The sequence below is a fragment of the Podarcis cretensis genome (genome assembly GCF_951804945.1).
Source record: "Podarcis cretensis genome assembly, chromosome: 14".
NCBI classification, from domain to species: domain Eukaryota; kingdom Metazoa; phylum Chordata; class Lepidosauria; order Squamata; family Lacertidae; genus Podarcis; species Podarcis cretensis.
The window spans coordinates 29,425,558-29,449,170 of record NC_137183.1 but is presented as its reverse complement, the minus strand read 5'-3'; the positions used below and the strand labels follow the sequence as shown (position 1 = coordinate 29,449,170).

The following is a 23,613-nucleotide window of genomic DNA, read 5'->3' as shown; positions in this document are numbered from 1 at the left end:
TTAAGATGCAGGTGGCAAAGCATTTGTAGCAAGCACACAGCATTCTAAAACCATACACCAGCAGAATAACAATGCATGGAGTTGGCCAGCCCTCCCTACAGAAATTAGCATAAGTGCATATGAAACGGTCTCCTGTCCTTGCGTTCCATAAATCACTTGAGACAGCTGCTTCCCAATTTGGCCACAAGAGAGTGATACAGCACATACGAAAAGGACTCCGTGGAAAGGCAAACCTGGCATTTGTGAACGTTTCTTTCATTAAGACTGAAACCAAATTCACATTTAAAATAACACTCCCCGCCCCCGGTAACTACAGTAGTTCCACAAAATAGACTCAGATTCCATTCCGAGAAAGGATTAACAACGGATGAGGAGCTTGTAGCACAAAGACCATCCTAACCGCAAGGGAGGCGAATGTGCAAATGTGCCCTTGGCTTTGTTCAGAAGAGAGATTAAATCTGAAGAGTACTGCAAAGCTACACGAAGTCACTATTGTGTCCAGACCTCACCTTCCATGATAGAGATGTGCACAGCTCTCCTTCGAGTTCTGGGGACGCTGCTTAGCCGTGGCCCATGAGTGATGGAAGGACAGCTACGGCTAGGAACCAGCCCTGCCCTACAGAAAGGAAGCACACAAAACGGTGTTGGGAATGCAGCCGGCATCAGAGACAAGCCTCCTTAAGATTATGAGCCAAACCCAGGAAATGGCCCCTTCCAGAAAATACAGGGTTAGAGCTGGAGGACACATCCCGGGTGGATTTTGCAACTAGCAGAGGAACAGTCTGCTTATACTGAGTCAGACCACTGGTTCGTTTAGGCCAGGACTATCTACACTGACTGGTAGCAATGGCTCACCAGCCCAACCTGGAGATTGAATATGGGGCTTTCTGGATGCTTTGCTACTGAGCCATGGATCTTCCTCTATGGGGAAGAGAGATGGGGAACCTGTGCCCCCCCCCATTTGTTTCTGAACTGCCACCAGCTGCAGCCAGCGTGGCTTCTCCCAGGTGAGCCCACAGCTTGTCTTCCAAGCTGCCTCTGCTGAGCCTTACCTGTGTATTTCTGGAGGCTCCCTCTTGATCTTGGCACTAGACTCCATCACTTCTTTTGCAACTCGGCCACTGAAAGTGGTTGGAGAACAGAAGCCGTGACAATAGCAAGAAACCACCCTTTTCCCCTCCAGGGTTTCTGCCAGCAACTCTTGCCTGCTCTAGACACAGGAATCGGACTTGCCTGAAGCTCAAAAGAAAAGCCATCCTTCCTGGCAGGCCCATTCAGTGAGCAGAAAGGGCACCCCCAGTATATTGGCTGTGCTATTTACTTCAAAATGTTATGTTGTTTTCCTTCCCTTGTTGCATGGCCTTGGCTGTAGCACTTTCCTTGTCACCTATTACTGGCTTTTGCTTCTTGGCTGTGCACTAGAGTGCATGGAAGCAGAATTTGGCCCAGCTACGGCAGTCCTTTTATTTCAGATTTTTACTTATTGTATTTATATCCCACCTTTCTTCAAGGCGGCTCCCCCAGTTTAACTTTGCAACAACCTTCTGAAGTAGGTTAGGCCGAGAGGCAGTGGCATAGCCCAAGAACACTCAGCATGTCCCATGGACAAATGAGGGTATCAACCCTGGTCTCCCAGGTCCTACTCTAGCACTCTATAACCACTACACCTCACATTTAAATTCTGGCATCCGACAAAACAGCTCGCTCAGAAAACAAAGGGGAAGGCACCTCTTGAATCCCTGCATTATATTGGGAGCATCAGATGAGCAGCCTTGCCTTAGGGAGGAATCCAACCTCACCACCTTCCAACTGTTTAGTCAGCACCAGCATTTTAACTTGCCTGATGAAATGATATCCACCACAACCCCGTGTGCTGTTCTGGGGGTTCTCCCAACCTCCCCCCACAGCCAATTGTGGGGCAGGGAGAGGAGAGAAGCCCTGCAAAGCTAGAAGGAGCTCCTATTGCACTGGCAGGGCAAGGATCTGGCCCGATAATTTTATCTCAAGATTCAATACAGCTGAACTTATAGCAGACTCATTCCTCAAGCCACCCAGGGGAAGCATCCAAGAACATACCCAGTAACTGCTACTTACGGTCATTATTTACCTGTATCGGAACCGACTCCCTTTGAAAAATAGATTACTGCTGGACACAGTGCGGACTTGGCTTGACTTCTCCAACCTGAAACAAAAAAGCAGGCATTGGCAGAAGGCCCATAACTTGGGTTTTGGCAGCATTCTGCTGGCAAACTTTGTTGGAAATGATGTCAAAGCTCCTGCTCTGGGAGCAGGTAGAGAGATACTTTCTGGTTTTCAAGAAGCCCCTGCACTCCCCTCGGTTTGGTACCCCTGCCAGTGTCCAAGGTGAACAGTTTTTTAACTCGGCATCTTGACTCCTTCTCCAGAAGCTCCTCTTGACTTCCCCTTTTTTTTGCATTCCAAGTCAAAGCGAAGGGTCTGACATGAGAATATAAAAAGAGCCTGCAGGATCAGGCCAACACCTCCATCTAGTCCAGCATCCTGCTCCCACAGTGGCCAATCAGAACCAGATGCCCCAATGGGAAACTCCCAAAGAGGACCTAACAGCAACTTCCTCCTCCTGAGGTTCCCAGCAACTGACATTCGGAAGCATTGCCGCTTCCAAGTGGCAGAGCACAGCCATCATGGCTAGTAGCCACTGCACTTGTTGCCCACCCTGCAGTGCCTCTGTGTGAATTTCAGACTCACGGCCCAGAGAGAGAGAGGTAACTTAGCTGCAGAGGAGAAAGAGGTGCAAACTAATCCAGAGTGGTAAAGCAAATGCAAAAGTCTCTCCGCAATGGAACATTATCGGCTAGAAAAACATTCCGCCCAATCTTCCTCACCTAGAAGTAACTGGGAGTGCACAGGAGGTTCAGGGTTGACACCGAACTGCTACCAAACTGCTGGAGCTGATCAGCAATCCCAACACTGGTTGGGCTACTTCACTAGGAGGAGGAGGAATGGGCTTGCTTTTTGGATAAGGATATGGGTTCTGGCTGCTTCCACTGCCACAATTTTGCAGGTACACAAGTAAATTTTAGTCATGTAATAAAAGTAGATTTTGTGCTGTTATAAAGCAAACCCAGCTTCCAGGGGAGGGGGAATGTGGTAAGGAAAGTTATGAGAAAATGCACTGGAAAGTGTGGGTTAAGTGGGACATCACACAGCATCATACAACCTCCACGCAAACAAAAGAATGAATGCTCACAGTGGGTGTTGTATAAACTTCCACACACATTTTAGCTCAACAAACAGGTTTGTTTGGAAGAGCCCCTAGCCTAGAATCTTTAGGAGGGGTGCTTTGGGTGAGGCACTGGTTCTGTCTAGAGGGGATCAAGGATAGAACAGAGCAGTCTTAATTGCATCCATCATCTGGTTTCTGGGGATGCATAAGCAGAAGACAATGTACCAGTGCTGCTATTCATCTGGAAAAGAAGCAAAAAGATTTGTGAAGCAAAACGGCAGCTGTGCTTCATGTTAATATAATGAGAAATGAGACGGCCTGATTGCAGCTTACCCAAACAGAACAAAGCAGCACACATTTTCTTGCAGCCCACCGACTACAAGGAAGCACACTAGAGAAAGCAACCTTCTATTTTATAAGCAAAACACCAAATTAGAGGGAGAGAACAAAGGATTCTGTTTGGGGGCTACTAGAGATGAAACGCCTCTTCACAAATAGTCCGTGTTTCTGGCCCATTCTTCCTTAGTTACTTCTCAAGCTGGCTGTTCAGTTGCTGGTCAGAAACTTTCTGGGGCCAATATATTCTTGCAACACCCAGTCAGCCTACACCTTGTCTTAGATCCAAACTGCAGCTAAAAGTGGGGTGGCCTAGGCAGAAGTGAAAAGGAAGCTGGCAGGAAAGCAGGCCTGATCCCTTCCTGCAAGTAGCTTTGTTGTTTTTTTGCAGAAAGGAGGGGGGCAATCCACATTCAGAGCAGCCCCCCCACATACACACAGTTTGCCCAGGCATGTTTCCACATCCACACCCGACACTGTCAGCGGCTGCTGGGAATGATCACAACTGCCCCACAGACAAAATTAATCCTGGGGAAATTTATTTCATGCTTACTTATAAAAGGCTTGATTTTCAATCCCACATTTCCAGAGGTGCTTGCAGGCTTCAGGAGTTGGAGCAAAATATGTCAGAACAATTTTCTTTTCCTATAGAAAGCCCAGGGGGAAAAAAACCGTAAGGTTAATTCACAAGCTTGGTTCACAGACAGCATGCTCAGTGAGCTAGCTTTAAATGCAAATGCCCCCAATGCTATTTGAACGGAAGAAGGATGGGAAAGCAATTTCCCTGAAGGAGCTGTGGGTTTGCTTTCCATAAATAAATATATGTGGCTCGATAAGCAGCATCATGCACTCTGCAAAACCTGGAAACCGCTCAGCATAAGATGGCGATGGCATACTACAAGTGGTGGTGCAATTTTTACGTGGGCCGCGTAAACAGTGGATGAGATTGTAATGCTGTTTGTGAGGAGTCTTGCACAGAAGCCTCTGGCTGTTTGTTTCCACTGTCAGAAATGATGGCAGCATTCGACTTTCCTCCTGGCAATACCAACAATGCTACCTTTGCAAATGCACCTGACCCTTAAGGATACCTAATAGAAGTTATTATAAGGCCAGTAAGTATTAGATTGAGCATCCTTAAACTTAGCCATGCATCTCAATATATGTGGTGCTTCAGGATGGAGTGTGGCCAGAAACAGAGTCAGGAATCCTAAACATTGCATCTCTCTTGGAACAGAGGCAAAAACTATACCTACACAGTTACAGCGGCTGAAGAAGGTACTCACCTCTTTCTGACTTACATATAAATAGAACGTCTTGCCTTCAAATTTCATTTTTGTCACTTCGTTCCTACAAGCACAAAAAAGGCACTTGTGTAAACCAGAGGACGCAGCCCGCCTCCCATCGCACAGCATTACGAATGCAGAGCCCACACACAGCGTGGAATAGATTCCGGCAAGATGCAGAAATTGAAAAACCAAATTGTTTGCATGAAACGCAAAGTCAAGAAACAAAATGTTTTAGAGGGCAGCAGTTGCAGGAGTTTCAAGTCCAACATTTGCAGTTCATCCAAAGTGTAACATGGTTAGAGAAGAGGACTCCTGGCTCAAAAACAGAGGCTGAGGTGAGAGAGGAATCTCAGCGCAAAAAGGTGAGTCTTAAGTGGGGGGTGTCCAGGAGCCACCTTGCAAACTTTTGCTTTATTAAAACGGGTGCATATCTGGATGAGAATACCAAATGTAAGATAACCACACTTAGCTGATGAGGCCAAAATCTGAGATACAGCAAAAGGATGAGCAACAATGCGACCAGGTCTGGAGCAGGGTCTGGAGGGGCTTTTAGGTGACTGTGCCAATAAACATGGACAATGCAGTTCAATGCAGACAGATGTACAAAATAATACATTTTGGGGCAACAAACCAAATATTGAGAGTACAGATTACATGGAACAGTCATGCAGCGTACTGACCAGGAAAGGGGTTTAGGGGTTATTGTAGAAAAATCCTTGAAGCCATCAGCCCAGTGTGTGGCTGCAGTAAAAAAGGCAAACAGGATACTGGGGTACATCAACAACGGGATACAATACAAAGCAAGAGAAGAAGAAGTGACACTAACTACATTGCATGGACCAGATCACAGCTCTGCTTCTTGTGCCCTGAGCAGCGGGGTAGGGAGTGGGGAAAGAGGCACTTGTGCCCCTTGCAACAAAACACAGCTGAGGATAGGAGGAGCCCCCAACAGGCATGGCGGGGGGGGGGGGAGGAATGTCATTCTTTTCTGCACTGGGAAATTCAGGAGAGATTATCCTGCATGGAAAACCTACAGGGGCTTTTTTGCAGGGGACGGATTCTCTGATTAGCTATGGGCGTTCTGTACAAAACACCATGGATCATGCTTTCTTACTAGGTAGGTAGATGAAAAACTATCTCATCGGAGGAGGAGGAGGGCAGGAACAAGAATCTTGCATCACTGCATGGCCATTTTTTTGCATGGCAACAGTAGGATTGGAGGCCCAGGTGAAAACTGGTTCATAAAGACATCAGAGCTAACAGGTGAACAATCTGTCTTGGGAATTCCAGATGAAGCATTTTGCATATTTAAAAAACTACAGAAATAATCACAAAGGAAAGATCTCGAGGAAACGAACAGCATTGCGCATTATTGAATTGCTCCCAGGAATGCTGCTCCTTCTATGTATTGCCCTGCCTAGCTACCTACCTTTGGGGCAAGGACAGTTTTCAGGATGTCTTGGTCCTTTGTAAGGAGAGAAATTTGACCCTGGTGAGTAAATGACTTATTTGGAAATAGCCACTGGTAATTTCAGAGATAACAGAAAACCTGGGCAACTCTGAGCCTTAGTACCCATTGACCAGGTCCCTAATTACCAGGAACTCTCTTAGAGAAACATAATATGCTTTCAATAAGCAAGGGACACAGCTCCTTGGGTTGTGTCCACTGACTGCCAAAGCACATTCCCTCCAGCAGCTAAAATGCAATGCCCACAATCTTTAACCAAGGGGATAAATTCTGGGAAGGATAACTGGTGGAGGGTGGGGAATCCTAAGGCAAAAAGAACAAGTAGGCTTGGGTTTTGCAGAATGACAAGATTTTGGCTTTTCTCTTCCAAAAATGAAGTGTTGTTGCTGCTAGCTCTGAGAGCAATAATGTGGTGCTAATAGGACACAGATTGGGCATACGTCCCAAGTGCGGCATGCTAATGGCTTGCCTAAAGCTTTTCCGGGAACAAAATGCCTAGCAGCCATTTTCACTAGCCATAATAAAGTCTGGAGCGACAGTGTGTAGCTCAAGGCCAAACACAGCTTCCAGGGTTGCAGACAGCCCTTCACAACCTCATTGCACGAGGACACCAGGATTCTCTTCCAGGTACATCAGATTGCCAGTTGCCTAGGTGTGACACTGCACAGAGCTGGTTATTTACCTGTCACTGAAATACTTAATGTGGTCACCTGTGCACTCACAGCCCAGCTTCCTTCCCTACTACAGGTCCTCTGACTTTAGAGTGGATGCCTTGCAAGGAAATGGGTGGGAAGGTGCTAATCCTGCCCCCTTGATAGAAGTGCACATATCAAAAAGTCCTGGTGCTCCAACTTCCTGGAAAGAGCTTTGGGATGTTCCTAGAGAATGACACAGGGCAGGTGAGGAAACCAGAGATAGGTGTGACTGCACAGGTGACCACTCAACACTAGACTGAGAGAAGTTTCACAAACTTTTGAAAATTCAAAGTTACACTTCTGAAAATTCCCCAGATCTTTCAGAACAAAATATTTGTACGCTACATGTAAAATTAATAGTACCCTTTACATCTCCGCTGTCACAATAAAAAGGCTGACTTGCCACATTGTCTCATATCCGGCTGACTGCCCATTTGCTTTTAACCACATGATCCCCAAGAAGGTCAAGGGAACAGGTAGATTCATGGCAAGTGTCTTCCAATATAATCATGACTTGAGAGAGGCCATCAGGAACACTGTGTCCAGTAGAAGCAGGTGGGACCAAAACCTGCTACCGTATTGGCCCGAATATAAGCTACACTCCCCCCCCCCCATGAAAAGTTAAAGTGCGGCTTAAATTCGCGAGCTTACAAAAATTGGCTTTTATGATATCACTGCCGAAACAGACATACAGTAAAACAGAACATTTGCCATTTGTGGGTGTGAGTGCCTGTGGAATTTTAAGGGAGTGGCTTATATTTGGATATTGTCTCTCTCTCTCTCCCCCCCCCCCTTAATTTTAAAGGTGCGGCTTATTTGCAGGTGCGGCTTATATTCGGTCCAATCCGGTATATCTGAAATTATTTCCTTGCATTTCAGGTATCATCCCCCACAACTCCCAGCTAAGTCAGCTCCCTACCCTCTGCACCTATTGCATTGTTTAGCAGGAAACAGCTGCATGCTGGGTTGCTAAGTATTTGTGCCCAGTGGAAGCTGGGTTGTCCATGTAGAGCAGAAGCAGTAGCATGCCTTTCCTCCCACACATGTTCTGGGGACTGCAGTTCTGGCCCCGATTCACCTTTTTTAAAGTCACCAGTTGCACTCTCCACTAAGTGAAATGTCTGGGACAAGAATTAGACAAACTCTGTGTGTGTGTTTGTTTGTGTGTGAGTGTGAGTTCCAGCTCAGAAAGTCCTACCCACATCATGTGTAGAAGCTGTAGAATTTAGTCATGGGTTCCAGGAGAATGAATGGATGCTAAATCTGACTAGAAGAGGAAGCAAGGAAGACTCAAAACCTGAAGCTCTCACCCCCACCTTAGAAGCAACACCCTGTCAAAACACATCAGTTGGCTGTGAAGGCCTTCCAGCCTCTGGACAAAAGGGGCAGAGCAGAGCAAAAGTGGGATGCCAAGCCAACTAGAAGGTCAGATCCTGTCTTGGTCAGCGGGTCTCTGTTCTGCACCAAAGGGGGTAAATATGGGGCAATAGGGTGATATCAGAGAAAGCTTCCAATGCCACCCAAAAAGGAATGGTAGAACTGGGGTTTCCAGAGCAGAACTCACCATTTGATGAAGTGGACTCGCTTGTTTCCTTGCAGGACAACAAACCCAAACGGGGTGAAGGCCAAAAAAGCAGCATTTCCAGACACATCCTGCAAGAGAGCAATAACTTCTCGTCACACAGCGCAAAGCCAGTAAGGCTTGTAGGACAACCTCCACTCGCATCTACTGGCACAAGAAGCTGTTGTGTAGGAAAGAGCTGACAAGAGGCATGTGCTGTGAAAATCTCCTTTTTCAGCAGCAGAGAAATGAATCAGGGATGAAAGCAGATCCCTTGTCTCTCCCCTTGAACACAGTGAGGAGCGGCAAGTTCCTCACCTGCCCTTTCAGAAGACCCTCAGTGCCTTGGATCGTATTCCTGGTTTCAAAAATGACTTTGCCCATCATTTCTTCACATAATTTACTGTATAGCAGGTCATATTCTTTGTTCCCTCCAGCCCAGCCAGCCAAGGATCCTGCCCCAAAGTCTAATAACCTCTTGACCACCCTGGAGACAAGTTAACTGCTCTGTTTTTAATAGTTAGAACCCCACGGGAGGTTTTCATACAGAGGTTGGATGGCCATCTGTCAGGAATTCTTTATCTGTGTTTCCTGCATTGAAGTATGGGGTTGGACCAGGTGACCCTCGGGGTTCCTTTCAACTCTGCAATTTCATGATTCTGTGTCTTGCAAGCCCCTTTTTGTTCTTATGTCTCTCTAGCCATGAGGCACAACTCTTAAGGCAGGCTGGAGAATTCACACAGGGCCAGCCCAAGAGATTTTGCCACCTGAGGCAAGGACAAAATGGCACCTTCCTCAATCCCAAGCAGGAAAGCCAACCACTCAGGCAGTTGACCTTTACTTCAATGTTGGCAACAGGACACCAGAATGCCACGTGGCACACATCCCTGCAACGTTTGCCACCCAAAGCAGCTGCCTCCCTTTGCCTCACAATAGGACTGGCCCTGGATGGAGACATTATTGGGAGCAACCTCAGCCTTTGTCAGAAGAACTGGGGGCTCCCTGAGGCTTTCCCTCCAGCTCACCCACTTGCTTGAAGGATGGAGATTGTTAAAGGACAAACCCCCTGGCCTGGAGGTGGGCACTTCTCTGTGGCCTCTCATTAGCCACATTCTCTGCATGACTGAGCAGGCATGGTAGGGTAGTGTGGGAGGTACCCAATTCCTCAGGCTGAGAGGAAGGCGCCCACAAAGGTTCTGCAGGCTCTTTACTCCTGACAACCAGCCTCCTTGGTCCCAGTATCAGGATGAGGAGCCTGGTCCAGCTCTTCACATGTTGGCACAGAAAGCCTCAGACTTGGTCCACCCACTCACCTCTGGCTCCAGACCAGGGCCAGGAACCCACAGGAGTTGTGAGATCAAAAGACTGGCTAGAAAGAAACCTTTGGGGGGAAAACCTGTGATGCGAGAATTTGTATTTTCAGGCTTGTTAGTTGGCTAAAGTGTAATCTGACCCTAGCAGTTGTTTTGGAAGTATTTTATAAGACACCTGATTATCTTCCTGCCATGGGAGAAACTGAGGCTCTTATGCGTTACCTTTTCAAATGCTGAATTTCTTTATGAATTAGAGCTAAATTTCTAGCACCATTTGCTATCAAAGTGAGGAAGATGGGCCAGACCTTCAAAACATTAGCTTTTTTCTTAGCAAACAGGTGTCTAGAAGTACCTCTTTAAACCAGCAGCTTCTGCAGCTTTTACTGAATTTCACAGCACAAAATGTTCCTATGATCATGGTAGTGACTGTTTGTCCTATCTCTTGCCTATTGCAACACTCTGCAAAGAGATGGTTCCATTAATAATCATTTAATGTACTTCATTTTCTCATCTTTCTAGTGACCTGTGGCCAATACAGAAATGAAAATGAATGGAAAATTTAGATCCCTTGAAGTTGACTCATCTGTCTTTTGCAAGGGAATTCCTTCACGGACACATAAATAGTGTGTGTTTTGCGGGGGGGGGGGGGCATTATGCTAGAATCAGACCAGTGCACAGCTTCCAGCATGCCAAGGAGCAAGTTGGGGGGAGTTGGTGGTGATCTTCTGGGCTTGCTGCATTGGAGCACACAGCCTACCAAGCACAGACCCCTCCTCCAGGGCTGACAAGGGGAGTGTGTATGGGGAGAAACTGGTACAAATTACTGGGACCCAGCAGTCCGGAAGGGGCCCCAACTATCTTGCATATGTTTTGTGCAATTCTTAACAAAACACATATTTTGTGTTCAATGCATGCACAATTCTAAATAGTGCCTTTATAAACTTCTGTTGTGACCTGAGTATTTCTGACTCTCTATGAACATTCGCACTTTGACAGTACGACAGCGTAGCCTCATCTTATTAAACCCAGTCACATTCATATGTTTTCATAAGTGCAAATACAACAAAGTTGTTGTGTGGTGCTCATTGCGTTGCATGTACAAGTTTAACATTCAAAGTGTCTGGTTAGTTCAGCAACGATGGTCTGGGTGCTTCTATTATTGATAATAGTCATTAAGATCTTAATATTTTCAACAGACACGACTATTACCATATTATTAACATAAAAAATGAGATCACACTTTTATTTCACAGTATGTAAATATTTTTAGCCTGTCTGCCCTTGCTGGGGGGACCCCACAACCTGCTCTTGGTATCCCTGCCCTCCTCCCCCATTGTGGCAGAACCTGCAGCACCCACTTTGCGTTCCTCACATCCACCCTCCCATCTGAATCGCAGCCACCTTCCACAGAGAGGCCTGCCAGGGCCCCCTGGGGATAAATTAGTGCTTTGCCCTGCTCAGCCTAATTAAATGAACTGGTAGTTTCTTCTGCAGATGAAGATCGCTCCCTAGGAGGGCAGCAGTATGAACAGGAAAGGGAGGCATGACACCGGTTAGGGGAAAGTGAAGAGCCATGCAAATTATGACTGTCTTTGTGCCATTGTTAATATTCTATCCTCAGGTTGATTGCAACTCGTTTTGCTGAATTGTGGAATGCTTGAATTGTGGGATATTGTAACATTAGACTTCATTGCCGGCTGCCCTGAATGCCTGATCGAAGACCAAAAGCAACAACCACCAAGCATAGAAGTTTTACAAAACCATCTCATTGCCAGTCGAAGCTAGAGAGAAAGGGCATCTGCTTTGTATGTGGGACATCCCAGGTCCAGTTCCTGACAGCATCTCCAGGTAAGGTAGAAGAGAATGAAAGACCCCTGTCTAAAACCCTGGAGAGCTACTGTCAATTGCTATAGATGGTACTGAGTGGGATGGAGGAAGGGTCTGAATCTACTTAAGGCAGCTTAAGTTTGGTCTCCAAACTGTGCATGGGCTGGTCTCCATTCATACTGGGCCTAGAGTACTTCCTTCAGAGGAAGATGGATACAGCCACCAAATTGTGGTTTGTTTTACTCTCTGGTTGCATGGCCAACTGGTATGTGTTTGAAGCAGCTACTTCCTCCGTTACTGACCTGCAAGGCTAGTTAACTTCTAGAAAACAGCTCCATGTAGAAGTGACTGAAATCCCACAAGAGATCTCCCTAAGGCACCGCCGAGTGTCGGGGAGGTTGCTGCTTTGTACCTTACATGGATGTGGGTCAACTCCGTACGTCTCCAGGGTCTGAGCTTTCCTTAAAAAGTTTAGCTCTGAAGTAGCTGGTGTCTGACCACTGGAAGAGAGGGGAGGGGAGAGAGAGAGAAATGGGGGCAATCAACTTGAATCAAAACATGCCCTGTTTACATTCATAGGTAAAGAGACAGTAGTATACAAAATAAAGTAGTATACAAATCGTTGAAATGAAATGAGGAGAAAAGGAAAAGTTCACATCTTAGCCATATGGGACCTGCTGAATTTCTGCCTGTCCCACAGCTGTTAAAGAAGAAGGTGCAACCCTTAGGAAGTCCCAGGGTACCCATCTGGGTCGCTGCCTCTGCCTGACCTCTGTCGTCTGCCTGTGGCCTTTCCCTTTTGCCAGTGTGGGGGTGCCCATCCACAGTGCATTGGAAGAATCCTAGAATTGTAGAGTTGGAAAGGACCCAAAGGGTCAGCTGAGGAATCCCAGCTAGGAGAGTGAGCCCTGCTAGGCCAACTGCATCTAAGACCCTCTGGGCTGCTGCAAATGCTTCTGCAAACTGGCCTAATTTTCTTTTATAAAACTTTACTTACGTCTTCCTGTTCTAGTTATTAACAACTGGATTTATTATGTTGGGGTTGTTTGATGGCTTTTACTTCATCAGCACATGGCAACTAATAAGCCTAATAAACAAATGAATAATTTCCGACTGGGATGGCTAGCGGAGCAGGGACAGCTCAGAAGGAGCAGCCTAGGTGGATGGCCACTACTCACCCCCCCCACGGCCTAATACCCTCACCCCCAGGCACGTCCCATCTCAGGGCAGATTTGTGTCTGCATGAATTTTCACTGCAGAGTGGATTGCGTACCCACCCCCTGCCCCCAAGTAAGGATCCGGATTAAGCACAGAGCTGGAAGGTCACCTGAGCTCAATCTTGTGGATCTCTGCAATCTTCCTTTCCAGCTTTTCTGAATGCTTGGGAAAGAACTGGAACTTGGAGCTGTAGCCCTCAGGGTGCTTTCCAGGGTCATAGTCGCCAATCTCCGCTGAAGGGCAGGAGAGAGAGAGAGAGAGAGAGAGGGAGGAATCAGCCACAGGCCCAGGCAAGGGCTGCTCTGTTCCCTTTCAGTATATGGAGCAAGTCAAGTCAAAGAGCACTAAATGCCACAGCCTTCCCCAAGCTGGTGCTCTCAAGAAGAGCCTGGCTGGATCAGGCCATTGACCCATCTAATCCAGCATCCTGTTCTCACAGCGGCCAGCCAGATGCCTGTGGGAAACTCACAAACAGGATTCGACCACAAGAGTACTCTCCCCCCCTGCGGCTTCCAGAAATTAGTATTCAGAAGCATTGCTGCTTCCAGCTGTGCAGGCGGAACATAACATCCATCATGGCTAGTAGCCATCAATATGGGACGTATAGGATTCCTCCAATCCCTGCCCTGGATGGCAGAGCAGCCCAGAAGTAGGAGCCCACGACAGCAGCCATATGGTATTCCTATGCGCGGTGCCCTTGTAGATGAAATTATGCCATCAGTACTTATCATGGAAAGCAAATGTACCTTGCCAAAAGGCATTACCTTGAAGGATGTAGGCAGCTAACAGAGCAGCGTCTGATGTCTTGCACAGGAGGCGGCCGTGATAGAGATCTCTTTTGATCTGCAAGAAGACGAGATACCTGACAAGAGAACCACAGCAAACAGGGAGTCAGTGACGCCTCTCATTAGACCCAACCTAGAGTAGCTTCCGCTACGCAGTTCTTACAAGGAGCAGGGCTTCATAGCAAGGCCTCTCCCATTTGTTCCACTTGCAGAAATAAAGAACAGAAGGAAGGTTCTCACAGTGGCCAGCCAGATGCCCCCAAAGGGAAGACTGCAATGAGGACTTGGGTGCAACAGCCCTCTCCCCTCCTGCAGTTTCCAGCAGCTTATAATCGGAAGCATCGCTGTCTCCAACCATGGAGGCAGAGCATAGCTATTGTGGCTTGAAGCCAATGACACCCATACCCGCTTCCATTAATTCATCTGATCTTTTAAAGCCATCCAAAGTTGGTGGCCATGGGAGAAATTTGGTTAGTTAGATCACCTGCTTTTATGCATCTGTACAAAACTCTGTATTGCCCACTGTGCCTCAGCAATTTGCATATAGATTGCACCAATCTAAGCATTAAAGCAGGGCAGTCCAACCTCCCAGACCAAATGGGCTGCAAGAGCACTTTGACAGAGAACCCAGCAGCTACATACTGAATTAAATTTCCGTATCGTAAGTTAAAGTGTTTGCAATATAGTTTTTTTTAAAAAAATACACAATGTATTTAATTAAGAATATGTATTTAAATAGAACAATAGATTTAATTAGATACAAAAACTAATAGATTTAAAACACTTATTTATTAAACAGATTTAATACGCAAACAGATGCATGCATTTTTGTTAACAATGAAGACATCAGTGGGATGCCTGAACTAGAGAATTCTTCATATGTTGATCAATGTCTGCCTTGAGGTTCATTGTTGACATCCACAGGCAAATCTTGAGTGAATTGTCTTGCTAAGTTGTTTAGAGTTTTGGACTTTATGAAGTTCATGTTTGAAAATGCTTGTTCACAGACCTACCCCATGCTTCTTGGTGTTGTGTTTGCAGTGTCCCGTGCACAGCGGAATGATGAGGAATACGTGCACATACTCTATATTGCTTTATTTACATTTCAAAGCTGGTAGATTACAGAAAAACATCTTGCCTCTGCCGGAGCAGAGAAAGCATCCTCTCTCCTCTAAAGCACGGAGAGAAACACTGTGTGAACAGTGAAAAACAGGAAACCAGTGTACGTCACATCCAGTCTCCTTTCCCGTGAGAAACTCCAACAGCAACTCTGACTGGAATGTAAACATTGCCTCGTGACAAGCATTTCGCTGCACAGTGAAGAGAGCAGAAACCAACACTTGGCACCAAAATTCCTTTCTCTCCCCCACCAATCGGTGCACCCCAAAGCTCAGACCTCTCTGTATTGCAAGAAAGAAAGCGAAGTATTCCATACTGAAACACACACACACAACACGCTTCTTCTCTGTACTGCCCGCATCCTGGGAAGCTCCAGAACCCTGTCAGTCTGGTGATGCAGCCACACTCTGAGTGGGCTCGAGAGCACAGCCTGGTGGCTGCACAGAGCTCCTGCAACAGCGGAGGAGAAGGAGGAGTTGTTGGAGGAGGAGGAACAGCAGCCGCGGCAGCACACACACACACACACACACACACACACACACTGCTGTCTGCTCCAGCCTGGCTGTGTTGCCCTGGATGAGGTAGAGGGTGGGGAGCTGGAAAGCCACAAGATTAGCCTCGGGGGGCTGCGTGTTGGACCACCCTGCCTTTGGAAAGAATCTTTCTTTGGGTTCCTGTTCTTCAACAACTGGGAGGCAGGACAGGTCTGTGCATAGTTGGATGCACACTGTTCTGTTCCTGCACTTTTGCAATGGAATATTGAGCCACACTAGTCAAGGCAGGAGCAAAGGGGGCCCCTAGAGCGTTCAAATCCATTTCCCCAAAGAGCCGTTCCTACTCTGAGCACCTGATTGCTGTCCAAACTTTTCAGAAGCACTAATCACTTTAATTCCATTTGCTTATTAAAATGAGAAGTTTTACTTTGCCCTGGTCCTTGCTTTGCCCTAGTGAAATCAGTGCTCAGTTGTGCCATTTTCCCTTTTGATTCGAAGTGTTCCAGAAAATAAAGAGTTTGCCTGTGTCTTTAGCAAGCAGAAATGATCATCTTTCTTCAATAAACCCGAATTAAGAAACTCTTGGATTTACTTTCACTGGAGATATTAAGAAATGACATATTTTTCAGCTGAAATGAACTGACTCACCAGCGGCCAGGCAGTTAACCATTTTGATTCCTACTTTCTCATCTGTTACATTCTCTGACTTTCCAACCCAGAAGATTTGAGAGACGACATGAATTAGCTTACAGACATGCCAGCTAAAATTAGGTTTGCCCCCATTTAAAATCTCCTGGCTATGAAAAGCAGAAATTGCTGGGTTGCAGGGACAGAGAAAGTAATCTAATTCTTCACCTGCACGAGGGAGATATGCCAAGAGAGGGGGCCAGGCAGCCAGAAAATATGTAAAGCCAGATTATCTGGGAGCCAGGGCAGCAACTGGCTCCAGCCCCCACCTGCAGCAACTCAGCCTTTTCCTCTGCAAATTCTGGGATTGCAAGGATTTGTTTTGATGACCTGAAGTGGTTGGGTTTCCATTGCCTCCCCAAATATATTTCTGGATGTTGATTTCAATTTGCCTTATTATCTTTGATGACTGTCAAGGCACTGACCTCTGAGCAGTCCTGATTAGCATACCAACCATGGACATAATGCCAGCCATACCTCCTACTGGCCATTCCACATTCAAATTCAGGCCTAATGGATGCACAATGCAGCAGTTGCTGAAAGAAGCATTTACCATAAAATCTGCAAATCAAACAGGGCAGCTGTGAGGGTGACTTGGAAGCCTGGGATCCACCCTGGCAGATTCCAAGGAGAAGGGGGTTGTGCACTTTTTCCAAATAAGCGCCCAAACTGAGCTGCTACCACCCAGATTGTACCCTGTTATTCTGCACTTGGTTAGGCTTGAAGAACCATCAATTGTAACAGATGAGCAGCCATGGTGGACTAAAATGGGTGAGAAGAATGAAAAAACAAAACTGCACTACTTTGTCCAGGTTGCTCGCCTTTTTTTCTCTTTTTTTTTTTTGCTGACTAGGTAACAGTTGTGTGGCATCTTGGATGATGTTACTATTGAAAGGAACATCATAGCATCAGTAAAATACTGACAGCCAGAGTGGTGCAGTAGTTAGAATGTCAGACTAGAATTTGAGAGACCAGAGTTCAAATCCCAACTTGGTCATGAAGCTCACTGGGTGGCCTTGGGCCAGTCACTCCCTCTCAGCCTAACCTACTTCACAGGCTTGCTGTGAAGATTAAATGGGGAAGGACAGAACCATGTGTACCACACTGAGCTCCCCCAGATATGTTTTGGTAATCCACAGCCTGCATCCCACTTGGGCTCACCTAGGTAAACTAATCTTCTCCTGGTCCAGTTCCTGATCATGATGAAAGTTGTACAGAGCATCATTTTCTTTCTTTCTTTCTTTCCTCCTTCCCTTGCTCCTGCCTCATCTCTTATTTACCTGCTCCCTCCCAGCTGTTTGGGTAAAGCAGGGCATTATCCCAAAGTGCCCAGTAAACTACAAAATAACAGAGATTAGAAATGAATTATGGGCTGTGGGGGCTAGGAAACCAAATCTTCAGTTGGGAAAGGAAATAAACTCTTTTAATTGGAGCATTGTACAACAATAACCACATTGATTTGCTTCAGTTATAACCTTGAGTCCGTGGAGTTAACTCGTTATGCTTTACTCCCTGTGCCCCTGGCCTGTGTCACTAGTAGTGAGCAAATTTCAACCCTGATTAGATCCCCAAATTAACCGACCCAAGCCAGAGGTGGACACCAACATACTGTCAATAGCTCAGATCTTCCTGGCAGCTGTTTTGGGGAGGAAAAAGCTAAGCTCATCAACTTCGCTGTTCAAGATTCCCCAGGTCCCCTCATCCTTCCATCTGATAATGCATTTATGGACCACCTGAAATGGCCAAAATCCATGTTTTCTACATTTGCACTGGCTGCAAGCTGCCCTAACCAAGCCCCACTTCAGAACAAAATAGGCTTTTGCCTGCTGCTCTGATTCTTGGCAGGGGGGGGGGGAGGAAGCAAAGCCAATGTTCCACCTCTGATCATGATGGTGAGCATCTGCAAAAAGCCACCTTCTCAATGCACACAGGTAAAAGACCTTCTTTCCAGAAACTTCCACGAACTTTCCATCTATATGACTTACAGAACCTTGCACTTGCTCAGTGAACAGTATGTGCAGTCATCAATGAAAACAAAGGAGTAGCAATTCAATAGCAGTTCTCTGGTGAGACTCCAAGCACCCCCTCCAGCCCTACAGAAAGGCTGAATAAAATGAGAACTGAGCTTGCTCATATCCCACTAGACAGCCTCAGGGAACTCTCAGGGAGCTTCCAGGCAAATGTTTACTGAGAGATAGGGGCTCCTCATTCATGTAAGGTCTGTTGTTGTTTTTTGCAGCATCTACATGCATAAAAACGCAGGCCCATGATTCCCTCTGCCACCGCTTTAATCCGGATTGACCCTTTAAAAATATATATCAAAAACTGATGCGGCAATACTAGAAAAAAATGAGAAACTGAGAAAAACGGGAAAGGACAGAATCTGCCCATCCCTGTTGGGAGGACCACAAATTTGGGAGCCAGGGCAGCTGGCCAAAGCCTCGCCCTGAGGCATTCAGTGCTGGACATTTTGCACTGCCAAAATAAATCACTCCCTGTTCCAAAGTATGGCATTCTAATTCTGGACTAAGACCTTAGAGAGTTTAAATCTTGCAAGAGGCTTTTTTTGGAGGAAGAGTCAGGGGAGGCCAGGTGAAGCCGTCCCAGCCCTGTAGAACACTGTGAAATCGGGGAGGGGAGAGTGAGATAGAGAACAGGTGGCCATTATTGATTCATGAGCATCTTGCTTCCCTCCTTCAAGCAAAACCATGACTATTCTTCTTAACATTCTTCTGTCATCTTTTAAGAAGGACATCTGGGCCCCCAGAAACAGTTACAGAACATCACATCTTGCAAATTAATATTAAGTGGTATTCAGGTTTTTTTTAAAAAAAAATGAGAGCAAGTGTTGGTGAAGATTGATCAAAAACAACATTATGCCCTACATTTTTGGAAAATTCAGAATAGTCTTCTAGATTTTAAAAATACCTGAGATATAAGAGGAGCAGAGAAGAAAACCTGGCTTCCACTTTATGAAACAGAGTGCAGCTTTACAACCCCAGACATGACTTTGTTTCCTGCTATACAAATGAGCAAGAGCTCATCGCCACACACAATTTCTCTGTTTGAGAAGAATCCAAATCGCTCTCTTACAATCAGAGAAGCTGACTTGGCACAATGGGAGTCTGCAAAGAAATCACAGTGTCTTGACTGTCAAATAACATTTTTTGTGTTCAGGAAAACGGTTAAGTGGATCATCTGCTTCCAAGGCTCCGCAAAGCTCTTTTTCTACAAAATGGCAACATCAGGAAAATCTGGGACTCGGCTTTTGGTGAACCAAACAGCAGTAAATAAAGGTGCCTTGGATGGGAGAGTTGGTTGCTCAGCAGCACAGCACCTGCTTTGTATGCAGAAGGAGCCCCTTTAGGCAGGGCTGGGAAGGTCCTCTGCCTAAAACCCTAGGGGCTTCTAGGGTCGACAGTACTAAGTTAGATGGACCCAAGTTCTGACTGGGTATAGGGCAGATTCTAATGTCTCCACAATGTCTCAATATGCAGACACTTTCTATGTCTTTTGAGTGGTGAGGCAAAGCTACCCCTTTGCAAAATGCCCAAGGATCCTCCACAGCCCCACATCACAACCAGCTCCTTTTGTGGCCAGACCTAACGATGTGGGAGGTGTTGGCTTTCTGTTTTGTGCCACTGGGCAGTGCATGGAGTCACAAGACTCTGTTTACATTCCAGAGATTCCAGACTGTTGGAAGTCTCACGGGAGACGGATGTTGACATTACTGGTTTCCTGTTCTTTTGTTCCAGTTGCCTCTCTGCTTTCTTTTCTTTTTATTTCTATTTCTTTTCTGTCTGCGTAGTTAGAAATAAAGCTCTTAGCAATGTAGCTCATATTTCTCATCCTTCGCTGATGCTTGGATACTCTGCGTAATGAGGGAACGTGCCTCGAGCCTCATCAAAGGCTCAGGTCGTTAATCACCGTCGGAGGGCTTGACCGGAGGAGTAGCTCGGCTGAACGCAAGTTCCGACAGGAGGCACCCCCCCCTTGCCTTACCTGGTGATTTCCTCTTTCAGGGCCGCAGGGTCGGTAGGGTAGAACTTCACCCGGAAGCACATGGTGAATGGAGGCTGTGCTGCAGGAGAGAACGGCATCATGATTAGCATATCAGCTGGAGAATCAACAACAGCCTCCACCACCACCACCCATGGCCTGTTAGAAGCCTAGAAGCCTATCTCTCCAGGCAAGATCCAGGGACAAGGCACAGCTCAGCAGTCCCCCTAACTCTGTCTTCCCAAACACTACACTCAAATTCCAGTGAGCAAATACACTCTTCTTCCTGGTGCAAGCTCATCTTTGTAATGACCACTCTAGCAGGTCATTGCAACAACTCTGTACTAAGAAAGAGCACTTATTTCCTCCTCCCCATCAATCCGCTTTCCTTTTGCACCATAACTTTTCAACTGTAAGCCAGAGGGCTTAGGGTTTCTTTTCACTGATATTTGCAAGCCGCTCTTGGACAAACCTAGGCTGGGAACTGGACACCCAAAAAGATGTCTAATGAGGAAACTGAATGGCTGAAACTAGAGGTGAAGCTTATGATGAGGAACTTGCCCTTGAACACAGACACAAATGCACATACAATTCATGGCCACATGTGCAGAAGAAAGAATGAGCCTTCTGTGCAGCAAAGTGATGTTATTAGGAAAGTGACAGGTTTGTTTGGAGTTTGTGGGTTTAAAAAAACATCAATATAGGAAAAAGTCAAGTCGAATAATGCATGGTGTGAGAAGTGGAATCAACTAGTTCCTTAGAAGCAAGTGTGGTAGCTCCTAGAGTCCAAAGGTGCTTAGAAAACACCAGGAATGTTTGATGTCCCATGAGGACATTCATGCACAAGGAGAGTCCCAAAGGTGGATCCAGGCCAATGGCCCATCTAGTCCAGCATCCTGTTCTCACAGTGGCCAAACAGATGCCCATCATGGGAAATCTGCAAGCAGGATCCAAGCACAAGAGCCCTCTCCCCTCTTGTGGTTTTCAGCAACTGGTATTCAGGAGCGTTACTGCCTCCAACTCTGGAGACACAGCATAGGCATTGTGGCTAGTAGCCACCCAAAGCCCTCTCCTCCAGGAATTGGTCTAATCCTCTTTTAGAGCCATCCCACTTGGTGGCCATCACTGCCTCCTGAGGAAGGGAGTTGCATACATTAACTGCGTGCTGCATAAAGACATACTACCTTTTATGTGCTTCATGAATAAGTTATTTCTTTTATCTGCCCCAAATCCTCCTACATTCAGCTTCATTGGATGTCCACGAGTTCTAATCTTATGAGAGGGAGTAAAACCTTTCTCTATCCGTTTTCTCCATACCATGCCTAACTATAAACTTCTACCATGTTACCTATCATTTGCCTTTTCTCTGAACTAAAAAGTTCCAAATGCTGCAAGCTTTCTTCGTAGGGGAGTCACTCCATAAAGCACTGTCCAGACAGTGCAGAAGCTTTTTGCTCCTATTTTATTTTAGTAATTCAACAAAATGTAAATACAACTTGATTGTAATAAAACCTCAAAAACACTTTGCAACAAAAAGACATGCCACCCCAACCCCCTTGGCAGAATCGAGAGCTGCTCCCTCCATCACATCAGGGGCTGTTTCACTGTCTCAGCTCTCTTAAGGAGGCAATACTTACATCGCATTTGCTTCACAACAGACTTTGTGAATTCCAACCAGTGCTGAAATGAAGAAGAAATCAGTTTTCAAAAGGAGGGGAAGCAAAGCACAAGCTACAAAACCTGTGGGGTGGGCCTCATGCACACAAGCAAACTGGATTACAAAGGGTCCTGACTTAGATGGACCAGGGCGAGTTTCAGGGGCAGTCTTACTGGGGTGTTTTGGTTGGTCGTTCTGTTGTTTTAAGGAGGCAGCCTGCAACTTGGATTGGAGGAACGGCCAAGGGGGAAACATGCACAGTTTTTGCATGGCCACCTCACTGGATCTCTTGGAAGATCAGCAGCCTTTGGCTCCCCAGCTACTACCTACAGTGGCAGCAACCATTCCATCAGGCTGCAACAGAAGAAAGAAAGCAGGACCACTCCACTGGCTTTGCTGAGAGACCAGCTGTGTCCGGCTCTTCCTCTCCCTCAGCTGTCACTATCGGCAGTTCTTTCATCAGGCTGCCATAGAGGGAGAGAAGGGAAACAGGGCCACTGTATCAGTTCTGCTTAGAGACCAGCTCCTTTTGGCTCCTTCCCTCCCTCCCTGAACTGTGTCCATCCCAACTGGAACCACTATGAGATTTTTAAAAATCAGTGATTAAGTTTATTGGTTTTTCCTCTTCCCTCCTCATCCCATTTTCCTTTCATATCACATCTTTTAGATTGAAAGCCTGAAGGCAGGGTCTGTCTCATTTCTTACTGATTTGCTATTGGGAGCCTTTTTGAATGCAGAGCTAAGTAAAACACTTTAAATAAATAAGCACACAAACCTTTTCCGCATGGGCCATTTTTTTCCTGTTCAAAATGAGATCCCTTCAACTGTTTTTCCACCCATGAAAGCAAAGATGCGATTATCTTTTTCCCCACTGCTGCGAAAGCAGCTTAGGGGATTTTAAGTAGGAAATTGTCCAGTGGGGAGGGGGCGGGTACAGTATGCATCCTCTCTGATCAAATGTGCAGCAATCCCAGGGCTGCTTTTCATTTAAAAATAACAAGTTGGGTGACTTGGAAGAAAGGTGAGATATAAATGTAATTAATAATATAAACCCTGACAACTAAGTCAAACAATGGGAAGGATCCCTGCAGAGGGGAAAACAGAACTGGAAACACCAAAGCCAGCCTCAACCAACCCCAGCCCCCAATCCCCACAGTCAGGAAGCAGGAGTTGGGGCTGTATCCACATTTTGCATTCTCTCTCTGGAGTGAAGGGCTGGCTCACAGTTGAATGGCAGGCAACCAAGAAGCCCCATGCTGCAGAGCAAGGAGGTCAGATTTTGCACCCTGAATAAATTTTGCAAAGCCAGCCAATTTGCATAGAGTGCTTTTGCTTCTGCATAATTTATTTGTTCTGCTTTCACTGCAGCACCAGGTCTTGCTAACTCCCACTCCAAGCTTTGAAGCCTGACCAAGCTGGGCCTGCTGGGGCCTTTTCCGCAGGACTCACCCGTTGCTTGTCGGGGTCCACGTAGCGGATCCCAAAGTAGTCCTTCTCCAGCAGGTTCAGGTGATGGCAAAGGAGGTCGAAGAGGTACTGCCCTTTTGCATCTCTCTGCAAAACAAAGGAAGGACCCTGATCAGAGCGGGAACAATAGCCACCACCGTGACTGTTACCAAACGGCCTGAACACAGGCTCCTCATGAACCAGGAAGGGCTCAGTGACAGAGCATCTGCCTTGCATACAGATGGTCCCAGGTTTAATCCTCAGCATCTCCAGGTAGGACAGGGAAAGAATCCTGCCTGAAACCCTGGAGAGGCACTGCCAGTCAGCGTAGATGATCCAGAGCTAGGTGGACCAAAGGTCTGATTCAGCATAAGGCAGCTTCCTATGACATGTGGAATCGCTGAGATATGTGGACAAGGGGACACGAAAGCATGAGTCCCACCCCAGGGCACCTGGGCTTGTGAAAGGGACCCTGGACCTCCAACAGCTTTTGCTAAAGCCAGGTTGGAACCCTCTG

General features: G+C 46.5%; 2 protein-coding genes across 7 annotated transcripts in view; one reads left to right on the top strand and one right to left on the bottom strand.

Annotated features, from left to right (window-relative positions):
* WDR76 (WD repeat domain 76) overlaps positions 1-12,069 on the top strand; it is a 31,924-nt gene extending 19,855 nt beyond the window's left edge. The window contains exon 14 of one of the 3 annotated variants that reach the window (XM_079953586.1): positions 11,486-12,069. In XM_079953586.1, coding sequence (XP_079809712.1) covers positions 11,486-11,525 — 40 coding nt within the window. In that variant the 3' untranslated portion in view covers positions 11,526-12,069. Of the gene's footprint in view, positions 1-7,042; positions 8,542-10,383; positions 10,424-11,485 lie in introns of those variants that run through there. The other 2 variants (XM_079953587.1, XM_079953588.1) reach the window with 2 other exon arrangements.
* The window catches only part of FRMD5 (FERM domain containing 5), a 136,890-nt gene that overhangs the window by 4,300 nt on the left and 108,977 nt on the right, over positions 1-23,613 (bottom strand). For 2 of the 4 annotated variants that reach the window (XM_079953592.1, XM_079953591.1), the window contains exons 2-13: positions 23,100-23,204; positions 21,631-21,673; positions 19,997-20,075; positions 13,674-13,771; positions 13,019-13,142; positions 12,104-12,191; positions 8,555-8,643; positions 4,825-4,888; positions 4,095-4,186; positions 2,108-2,182; positions 1,053-1,121; positions 510-616 (exon numbers count right to left, since the gene is read on the bottom strand). In XM_079953592.1, coding sequence (XP_079809718.1) covers positions 510-616; positions 1,053-1,121; positions 2,108-2,182; positions 4,095-4,186; positions 4,825-4,888; positions 8,555-8,643; positions 12,104-12,191; positions 13,019-13,142; positions 13,674-13,771; positions 19,997-20,075; positions 21,631-21,673; positions 23,100-23,204 — 1,033 coding nt within the window. Of the gene's footprint in view, positions 1-509; positions 617-1,052; positions 1,122-2,107; positions 2,183-4,094; positions 4,187-4,824; positions 4,889-5,507; positions 5,569-8,554; positions 8,644-12,103; positions 12,192-13,018; positions 13,143-13,673; positions 13,772-19,996; positions 20,076-21,630; positions 21,674-23,099; positions 23,205-23,613 lie in introns of those variants that run through there. The other 2 variants (XM_079953590.1, XM_079953593.1) reach the window with 2 other exon arrangements.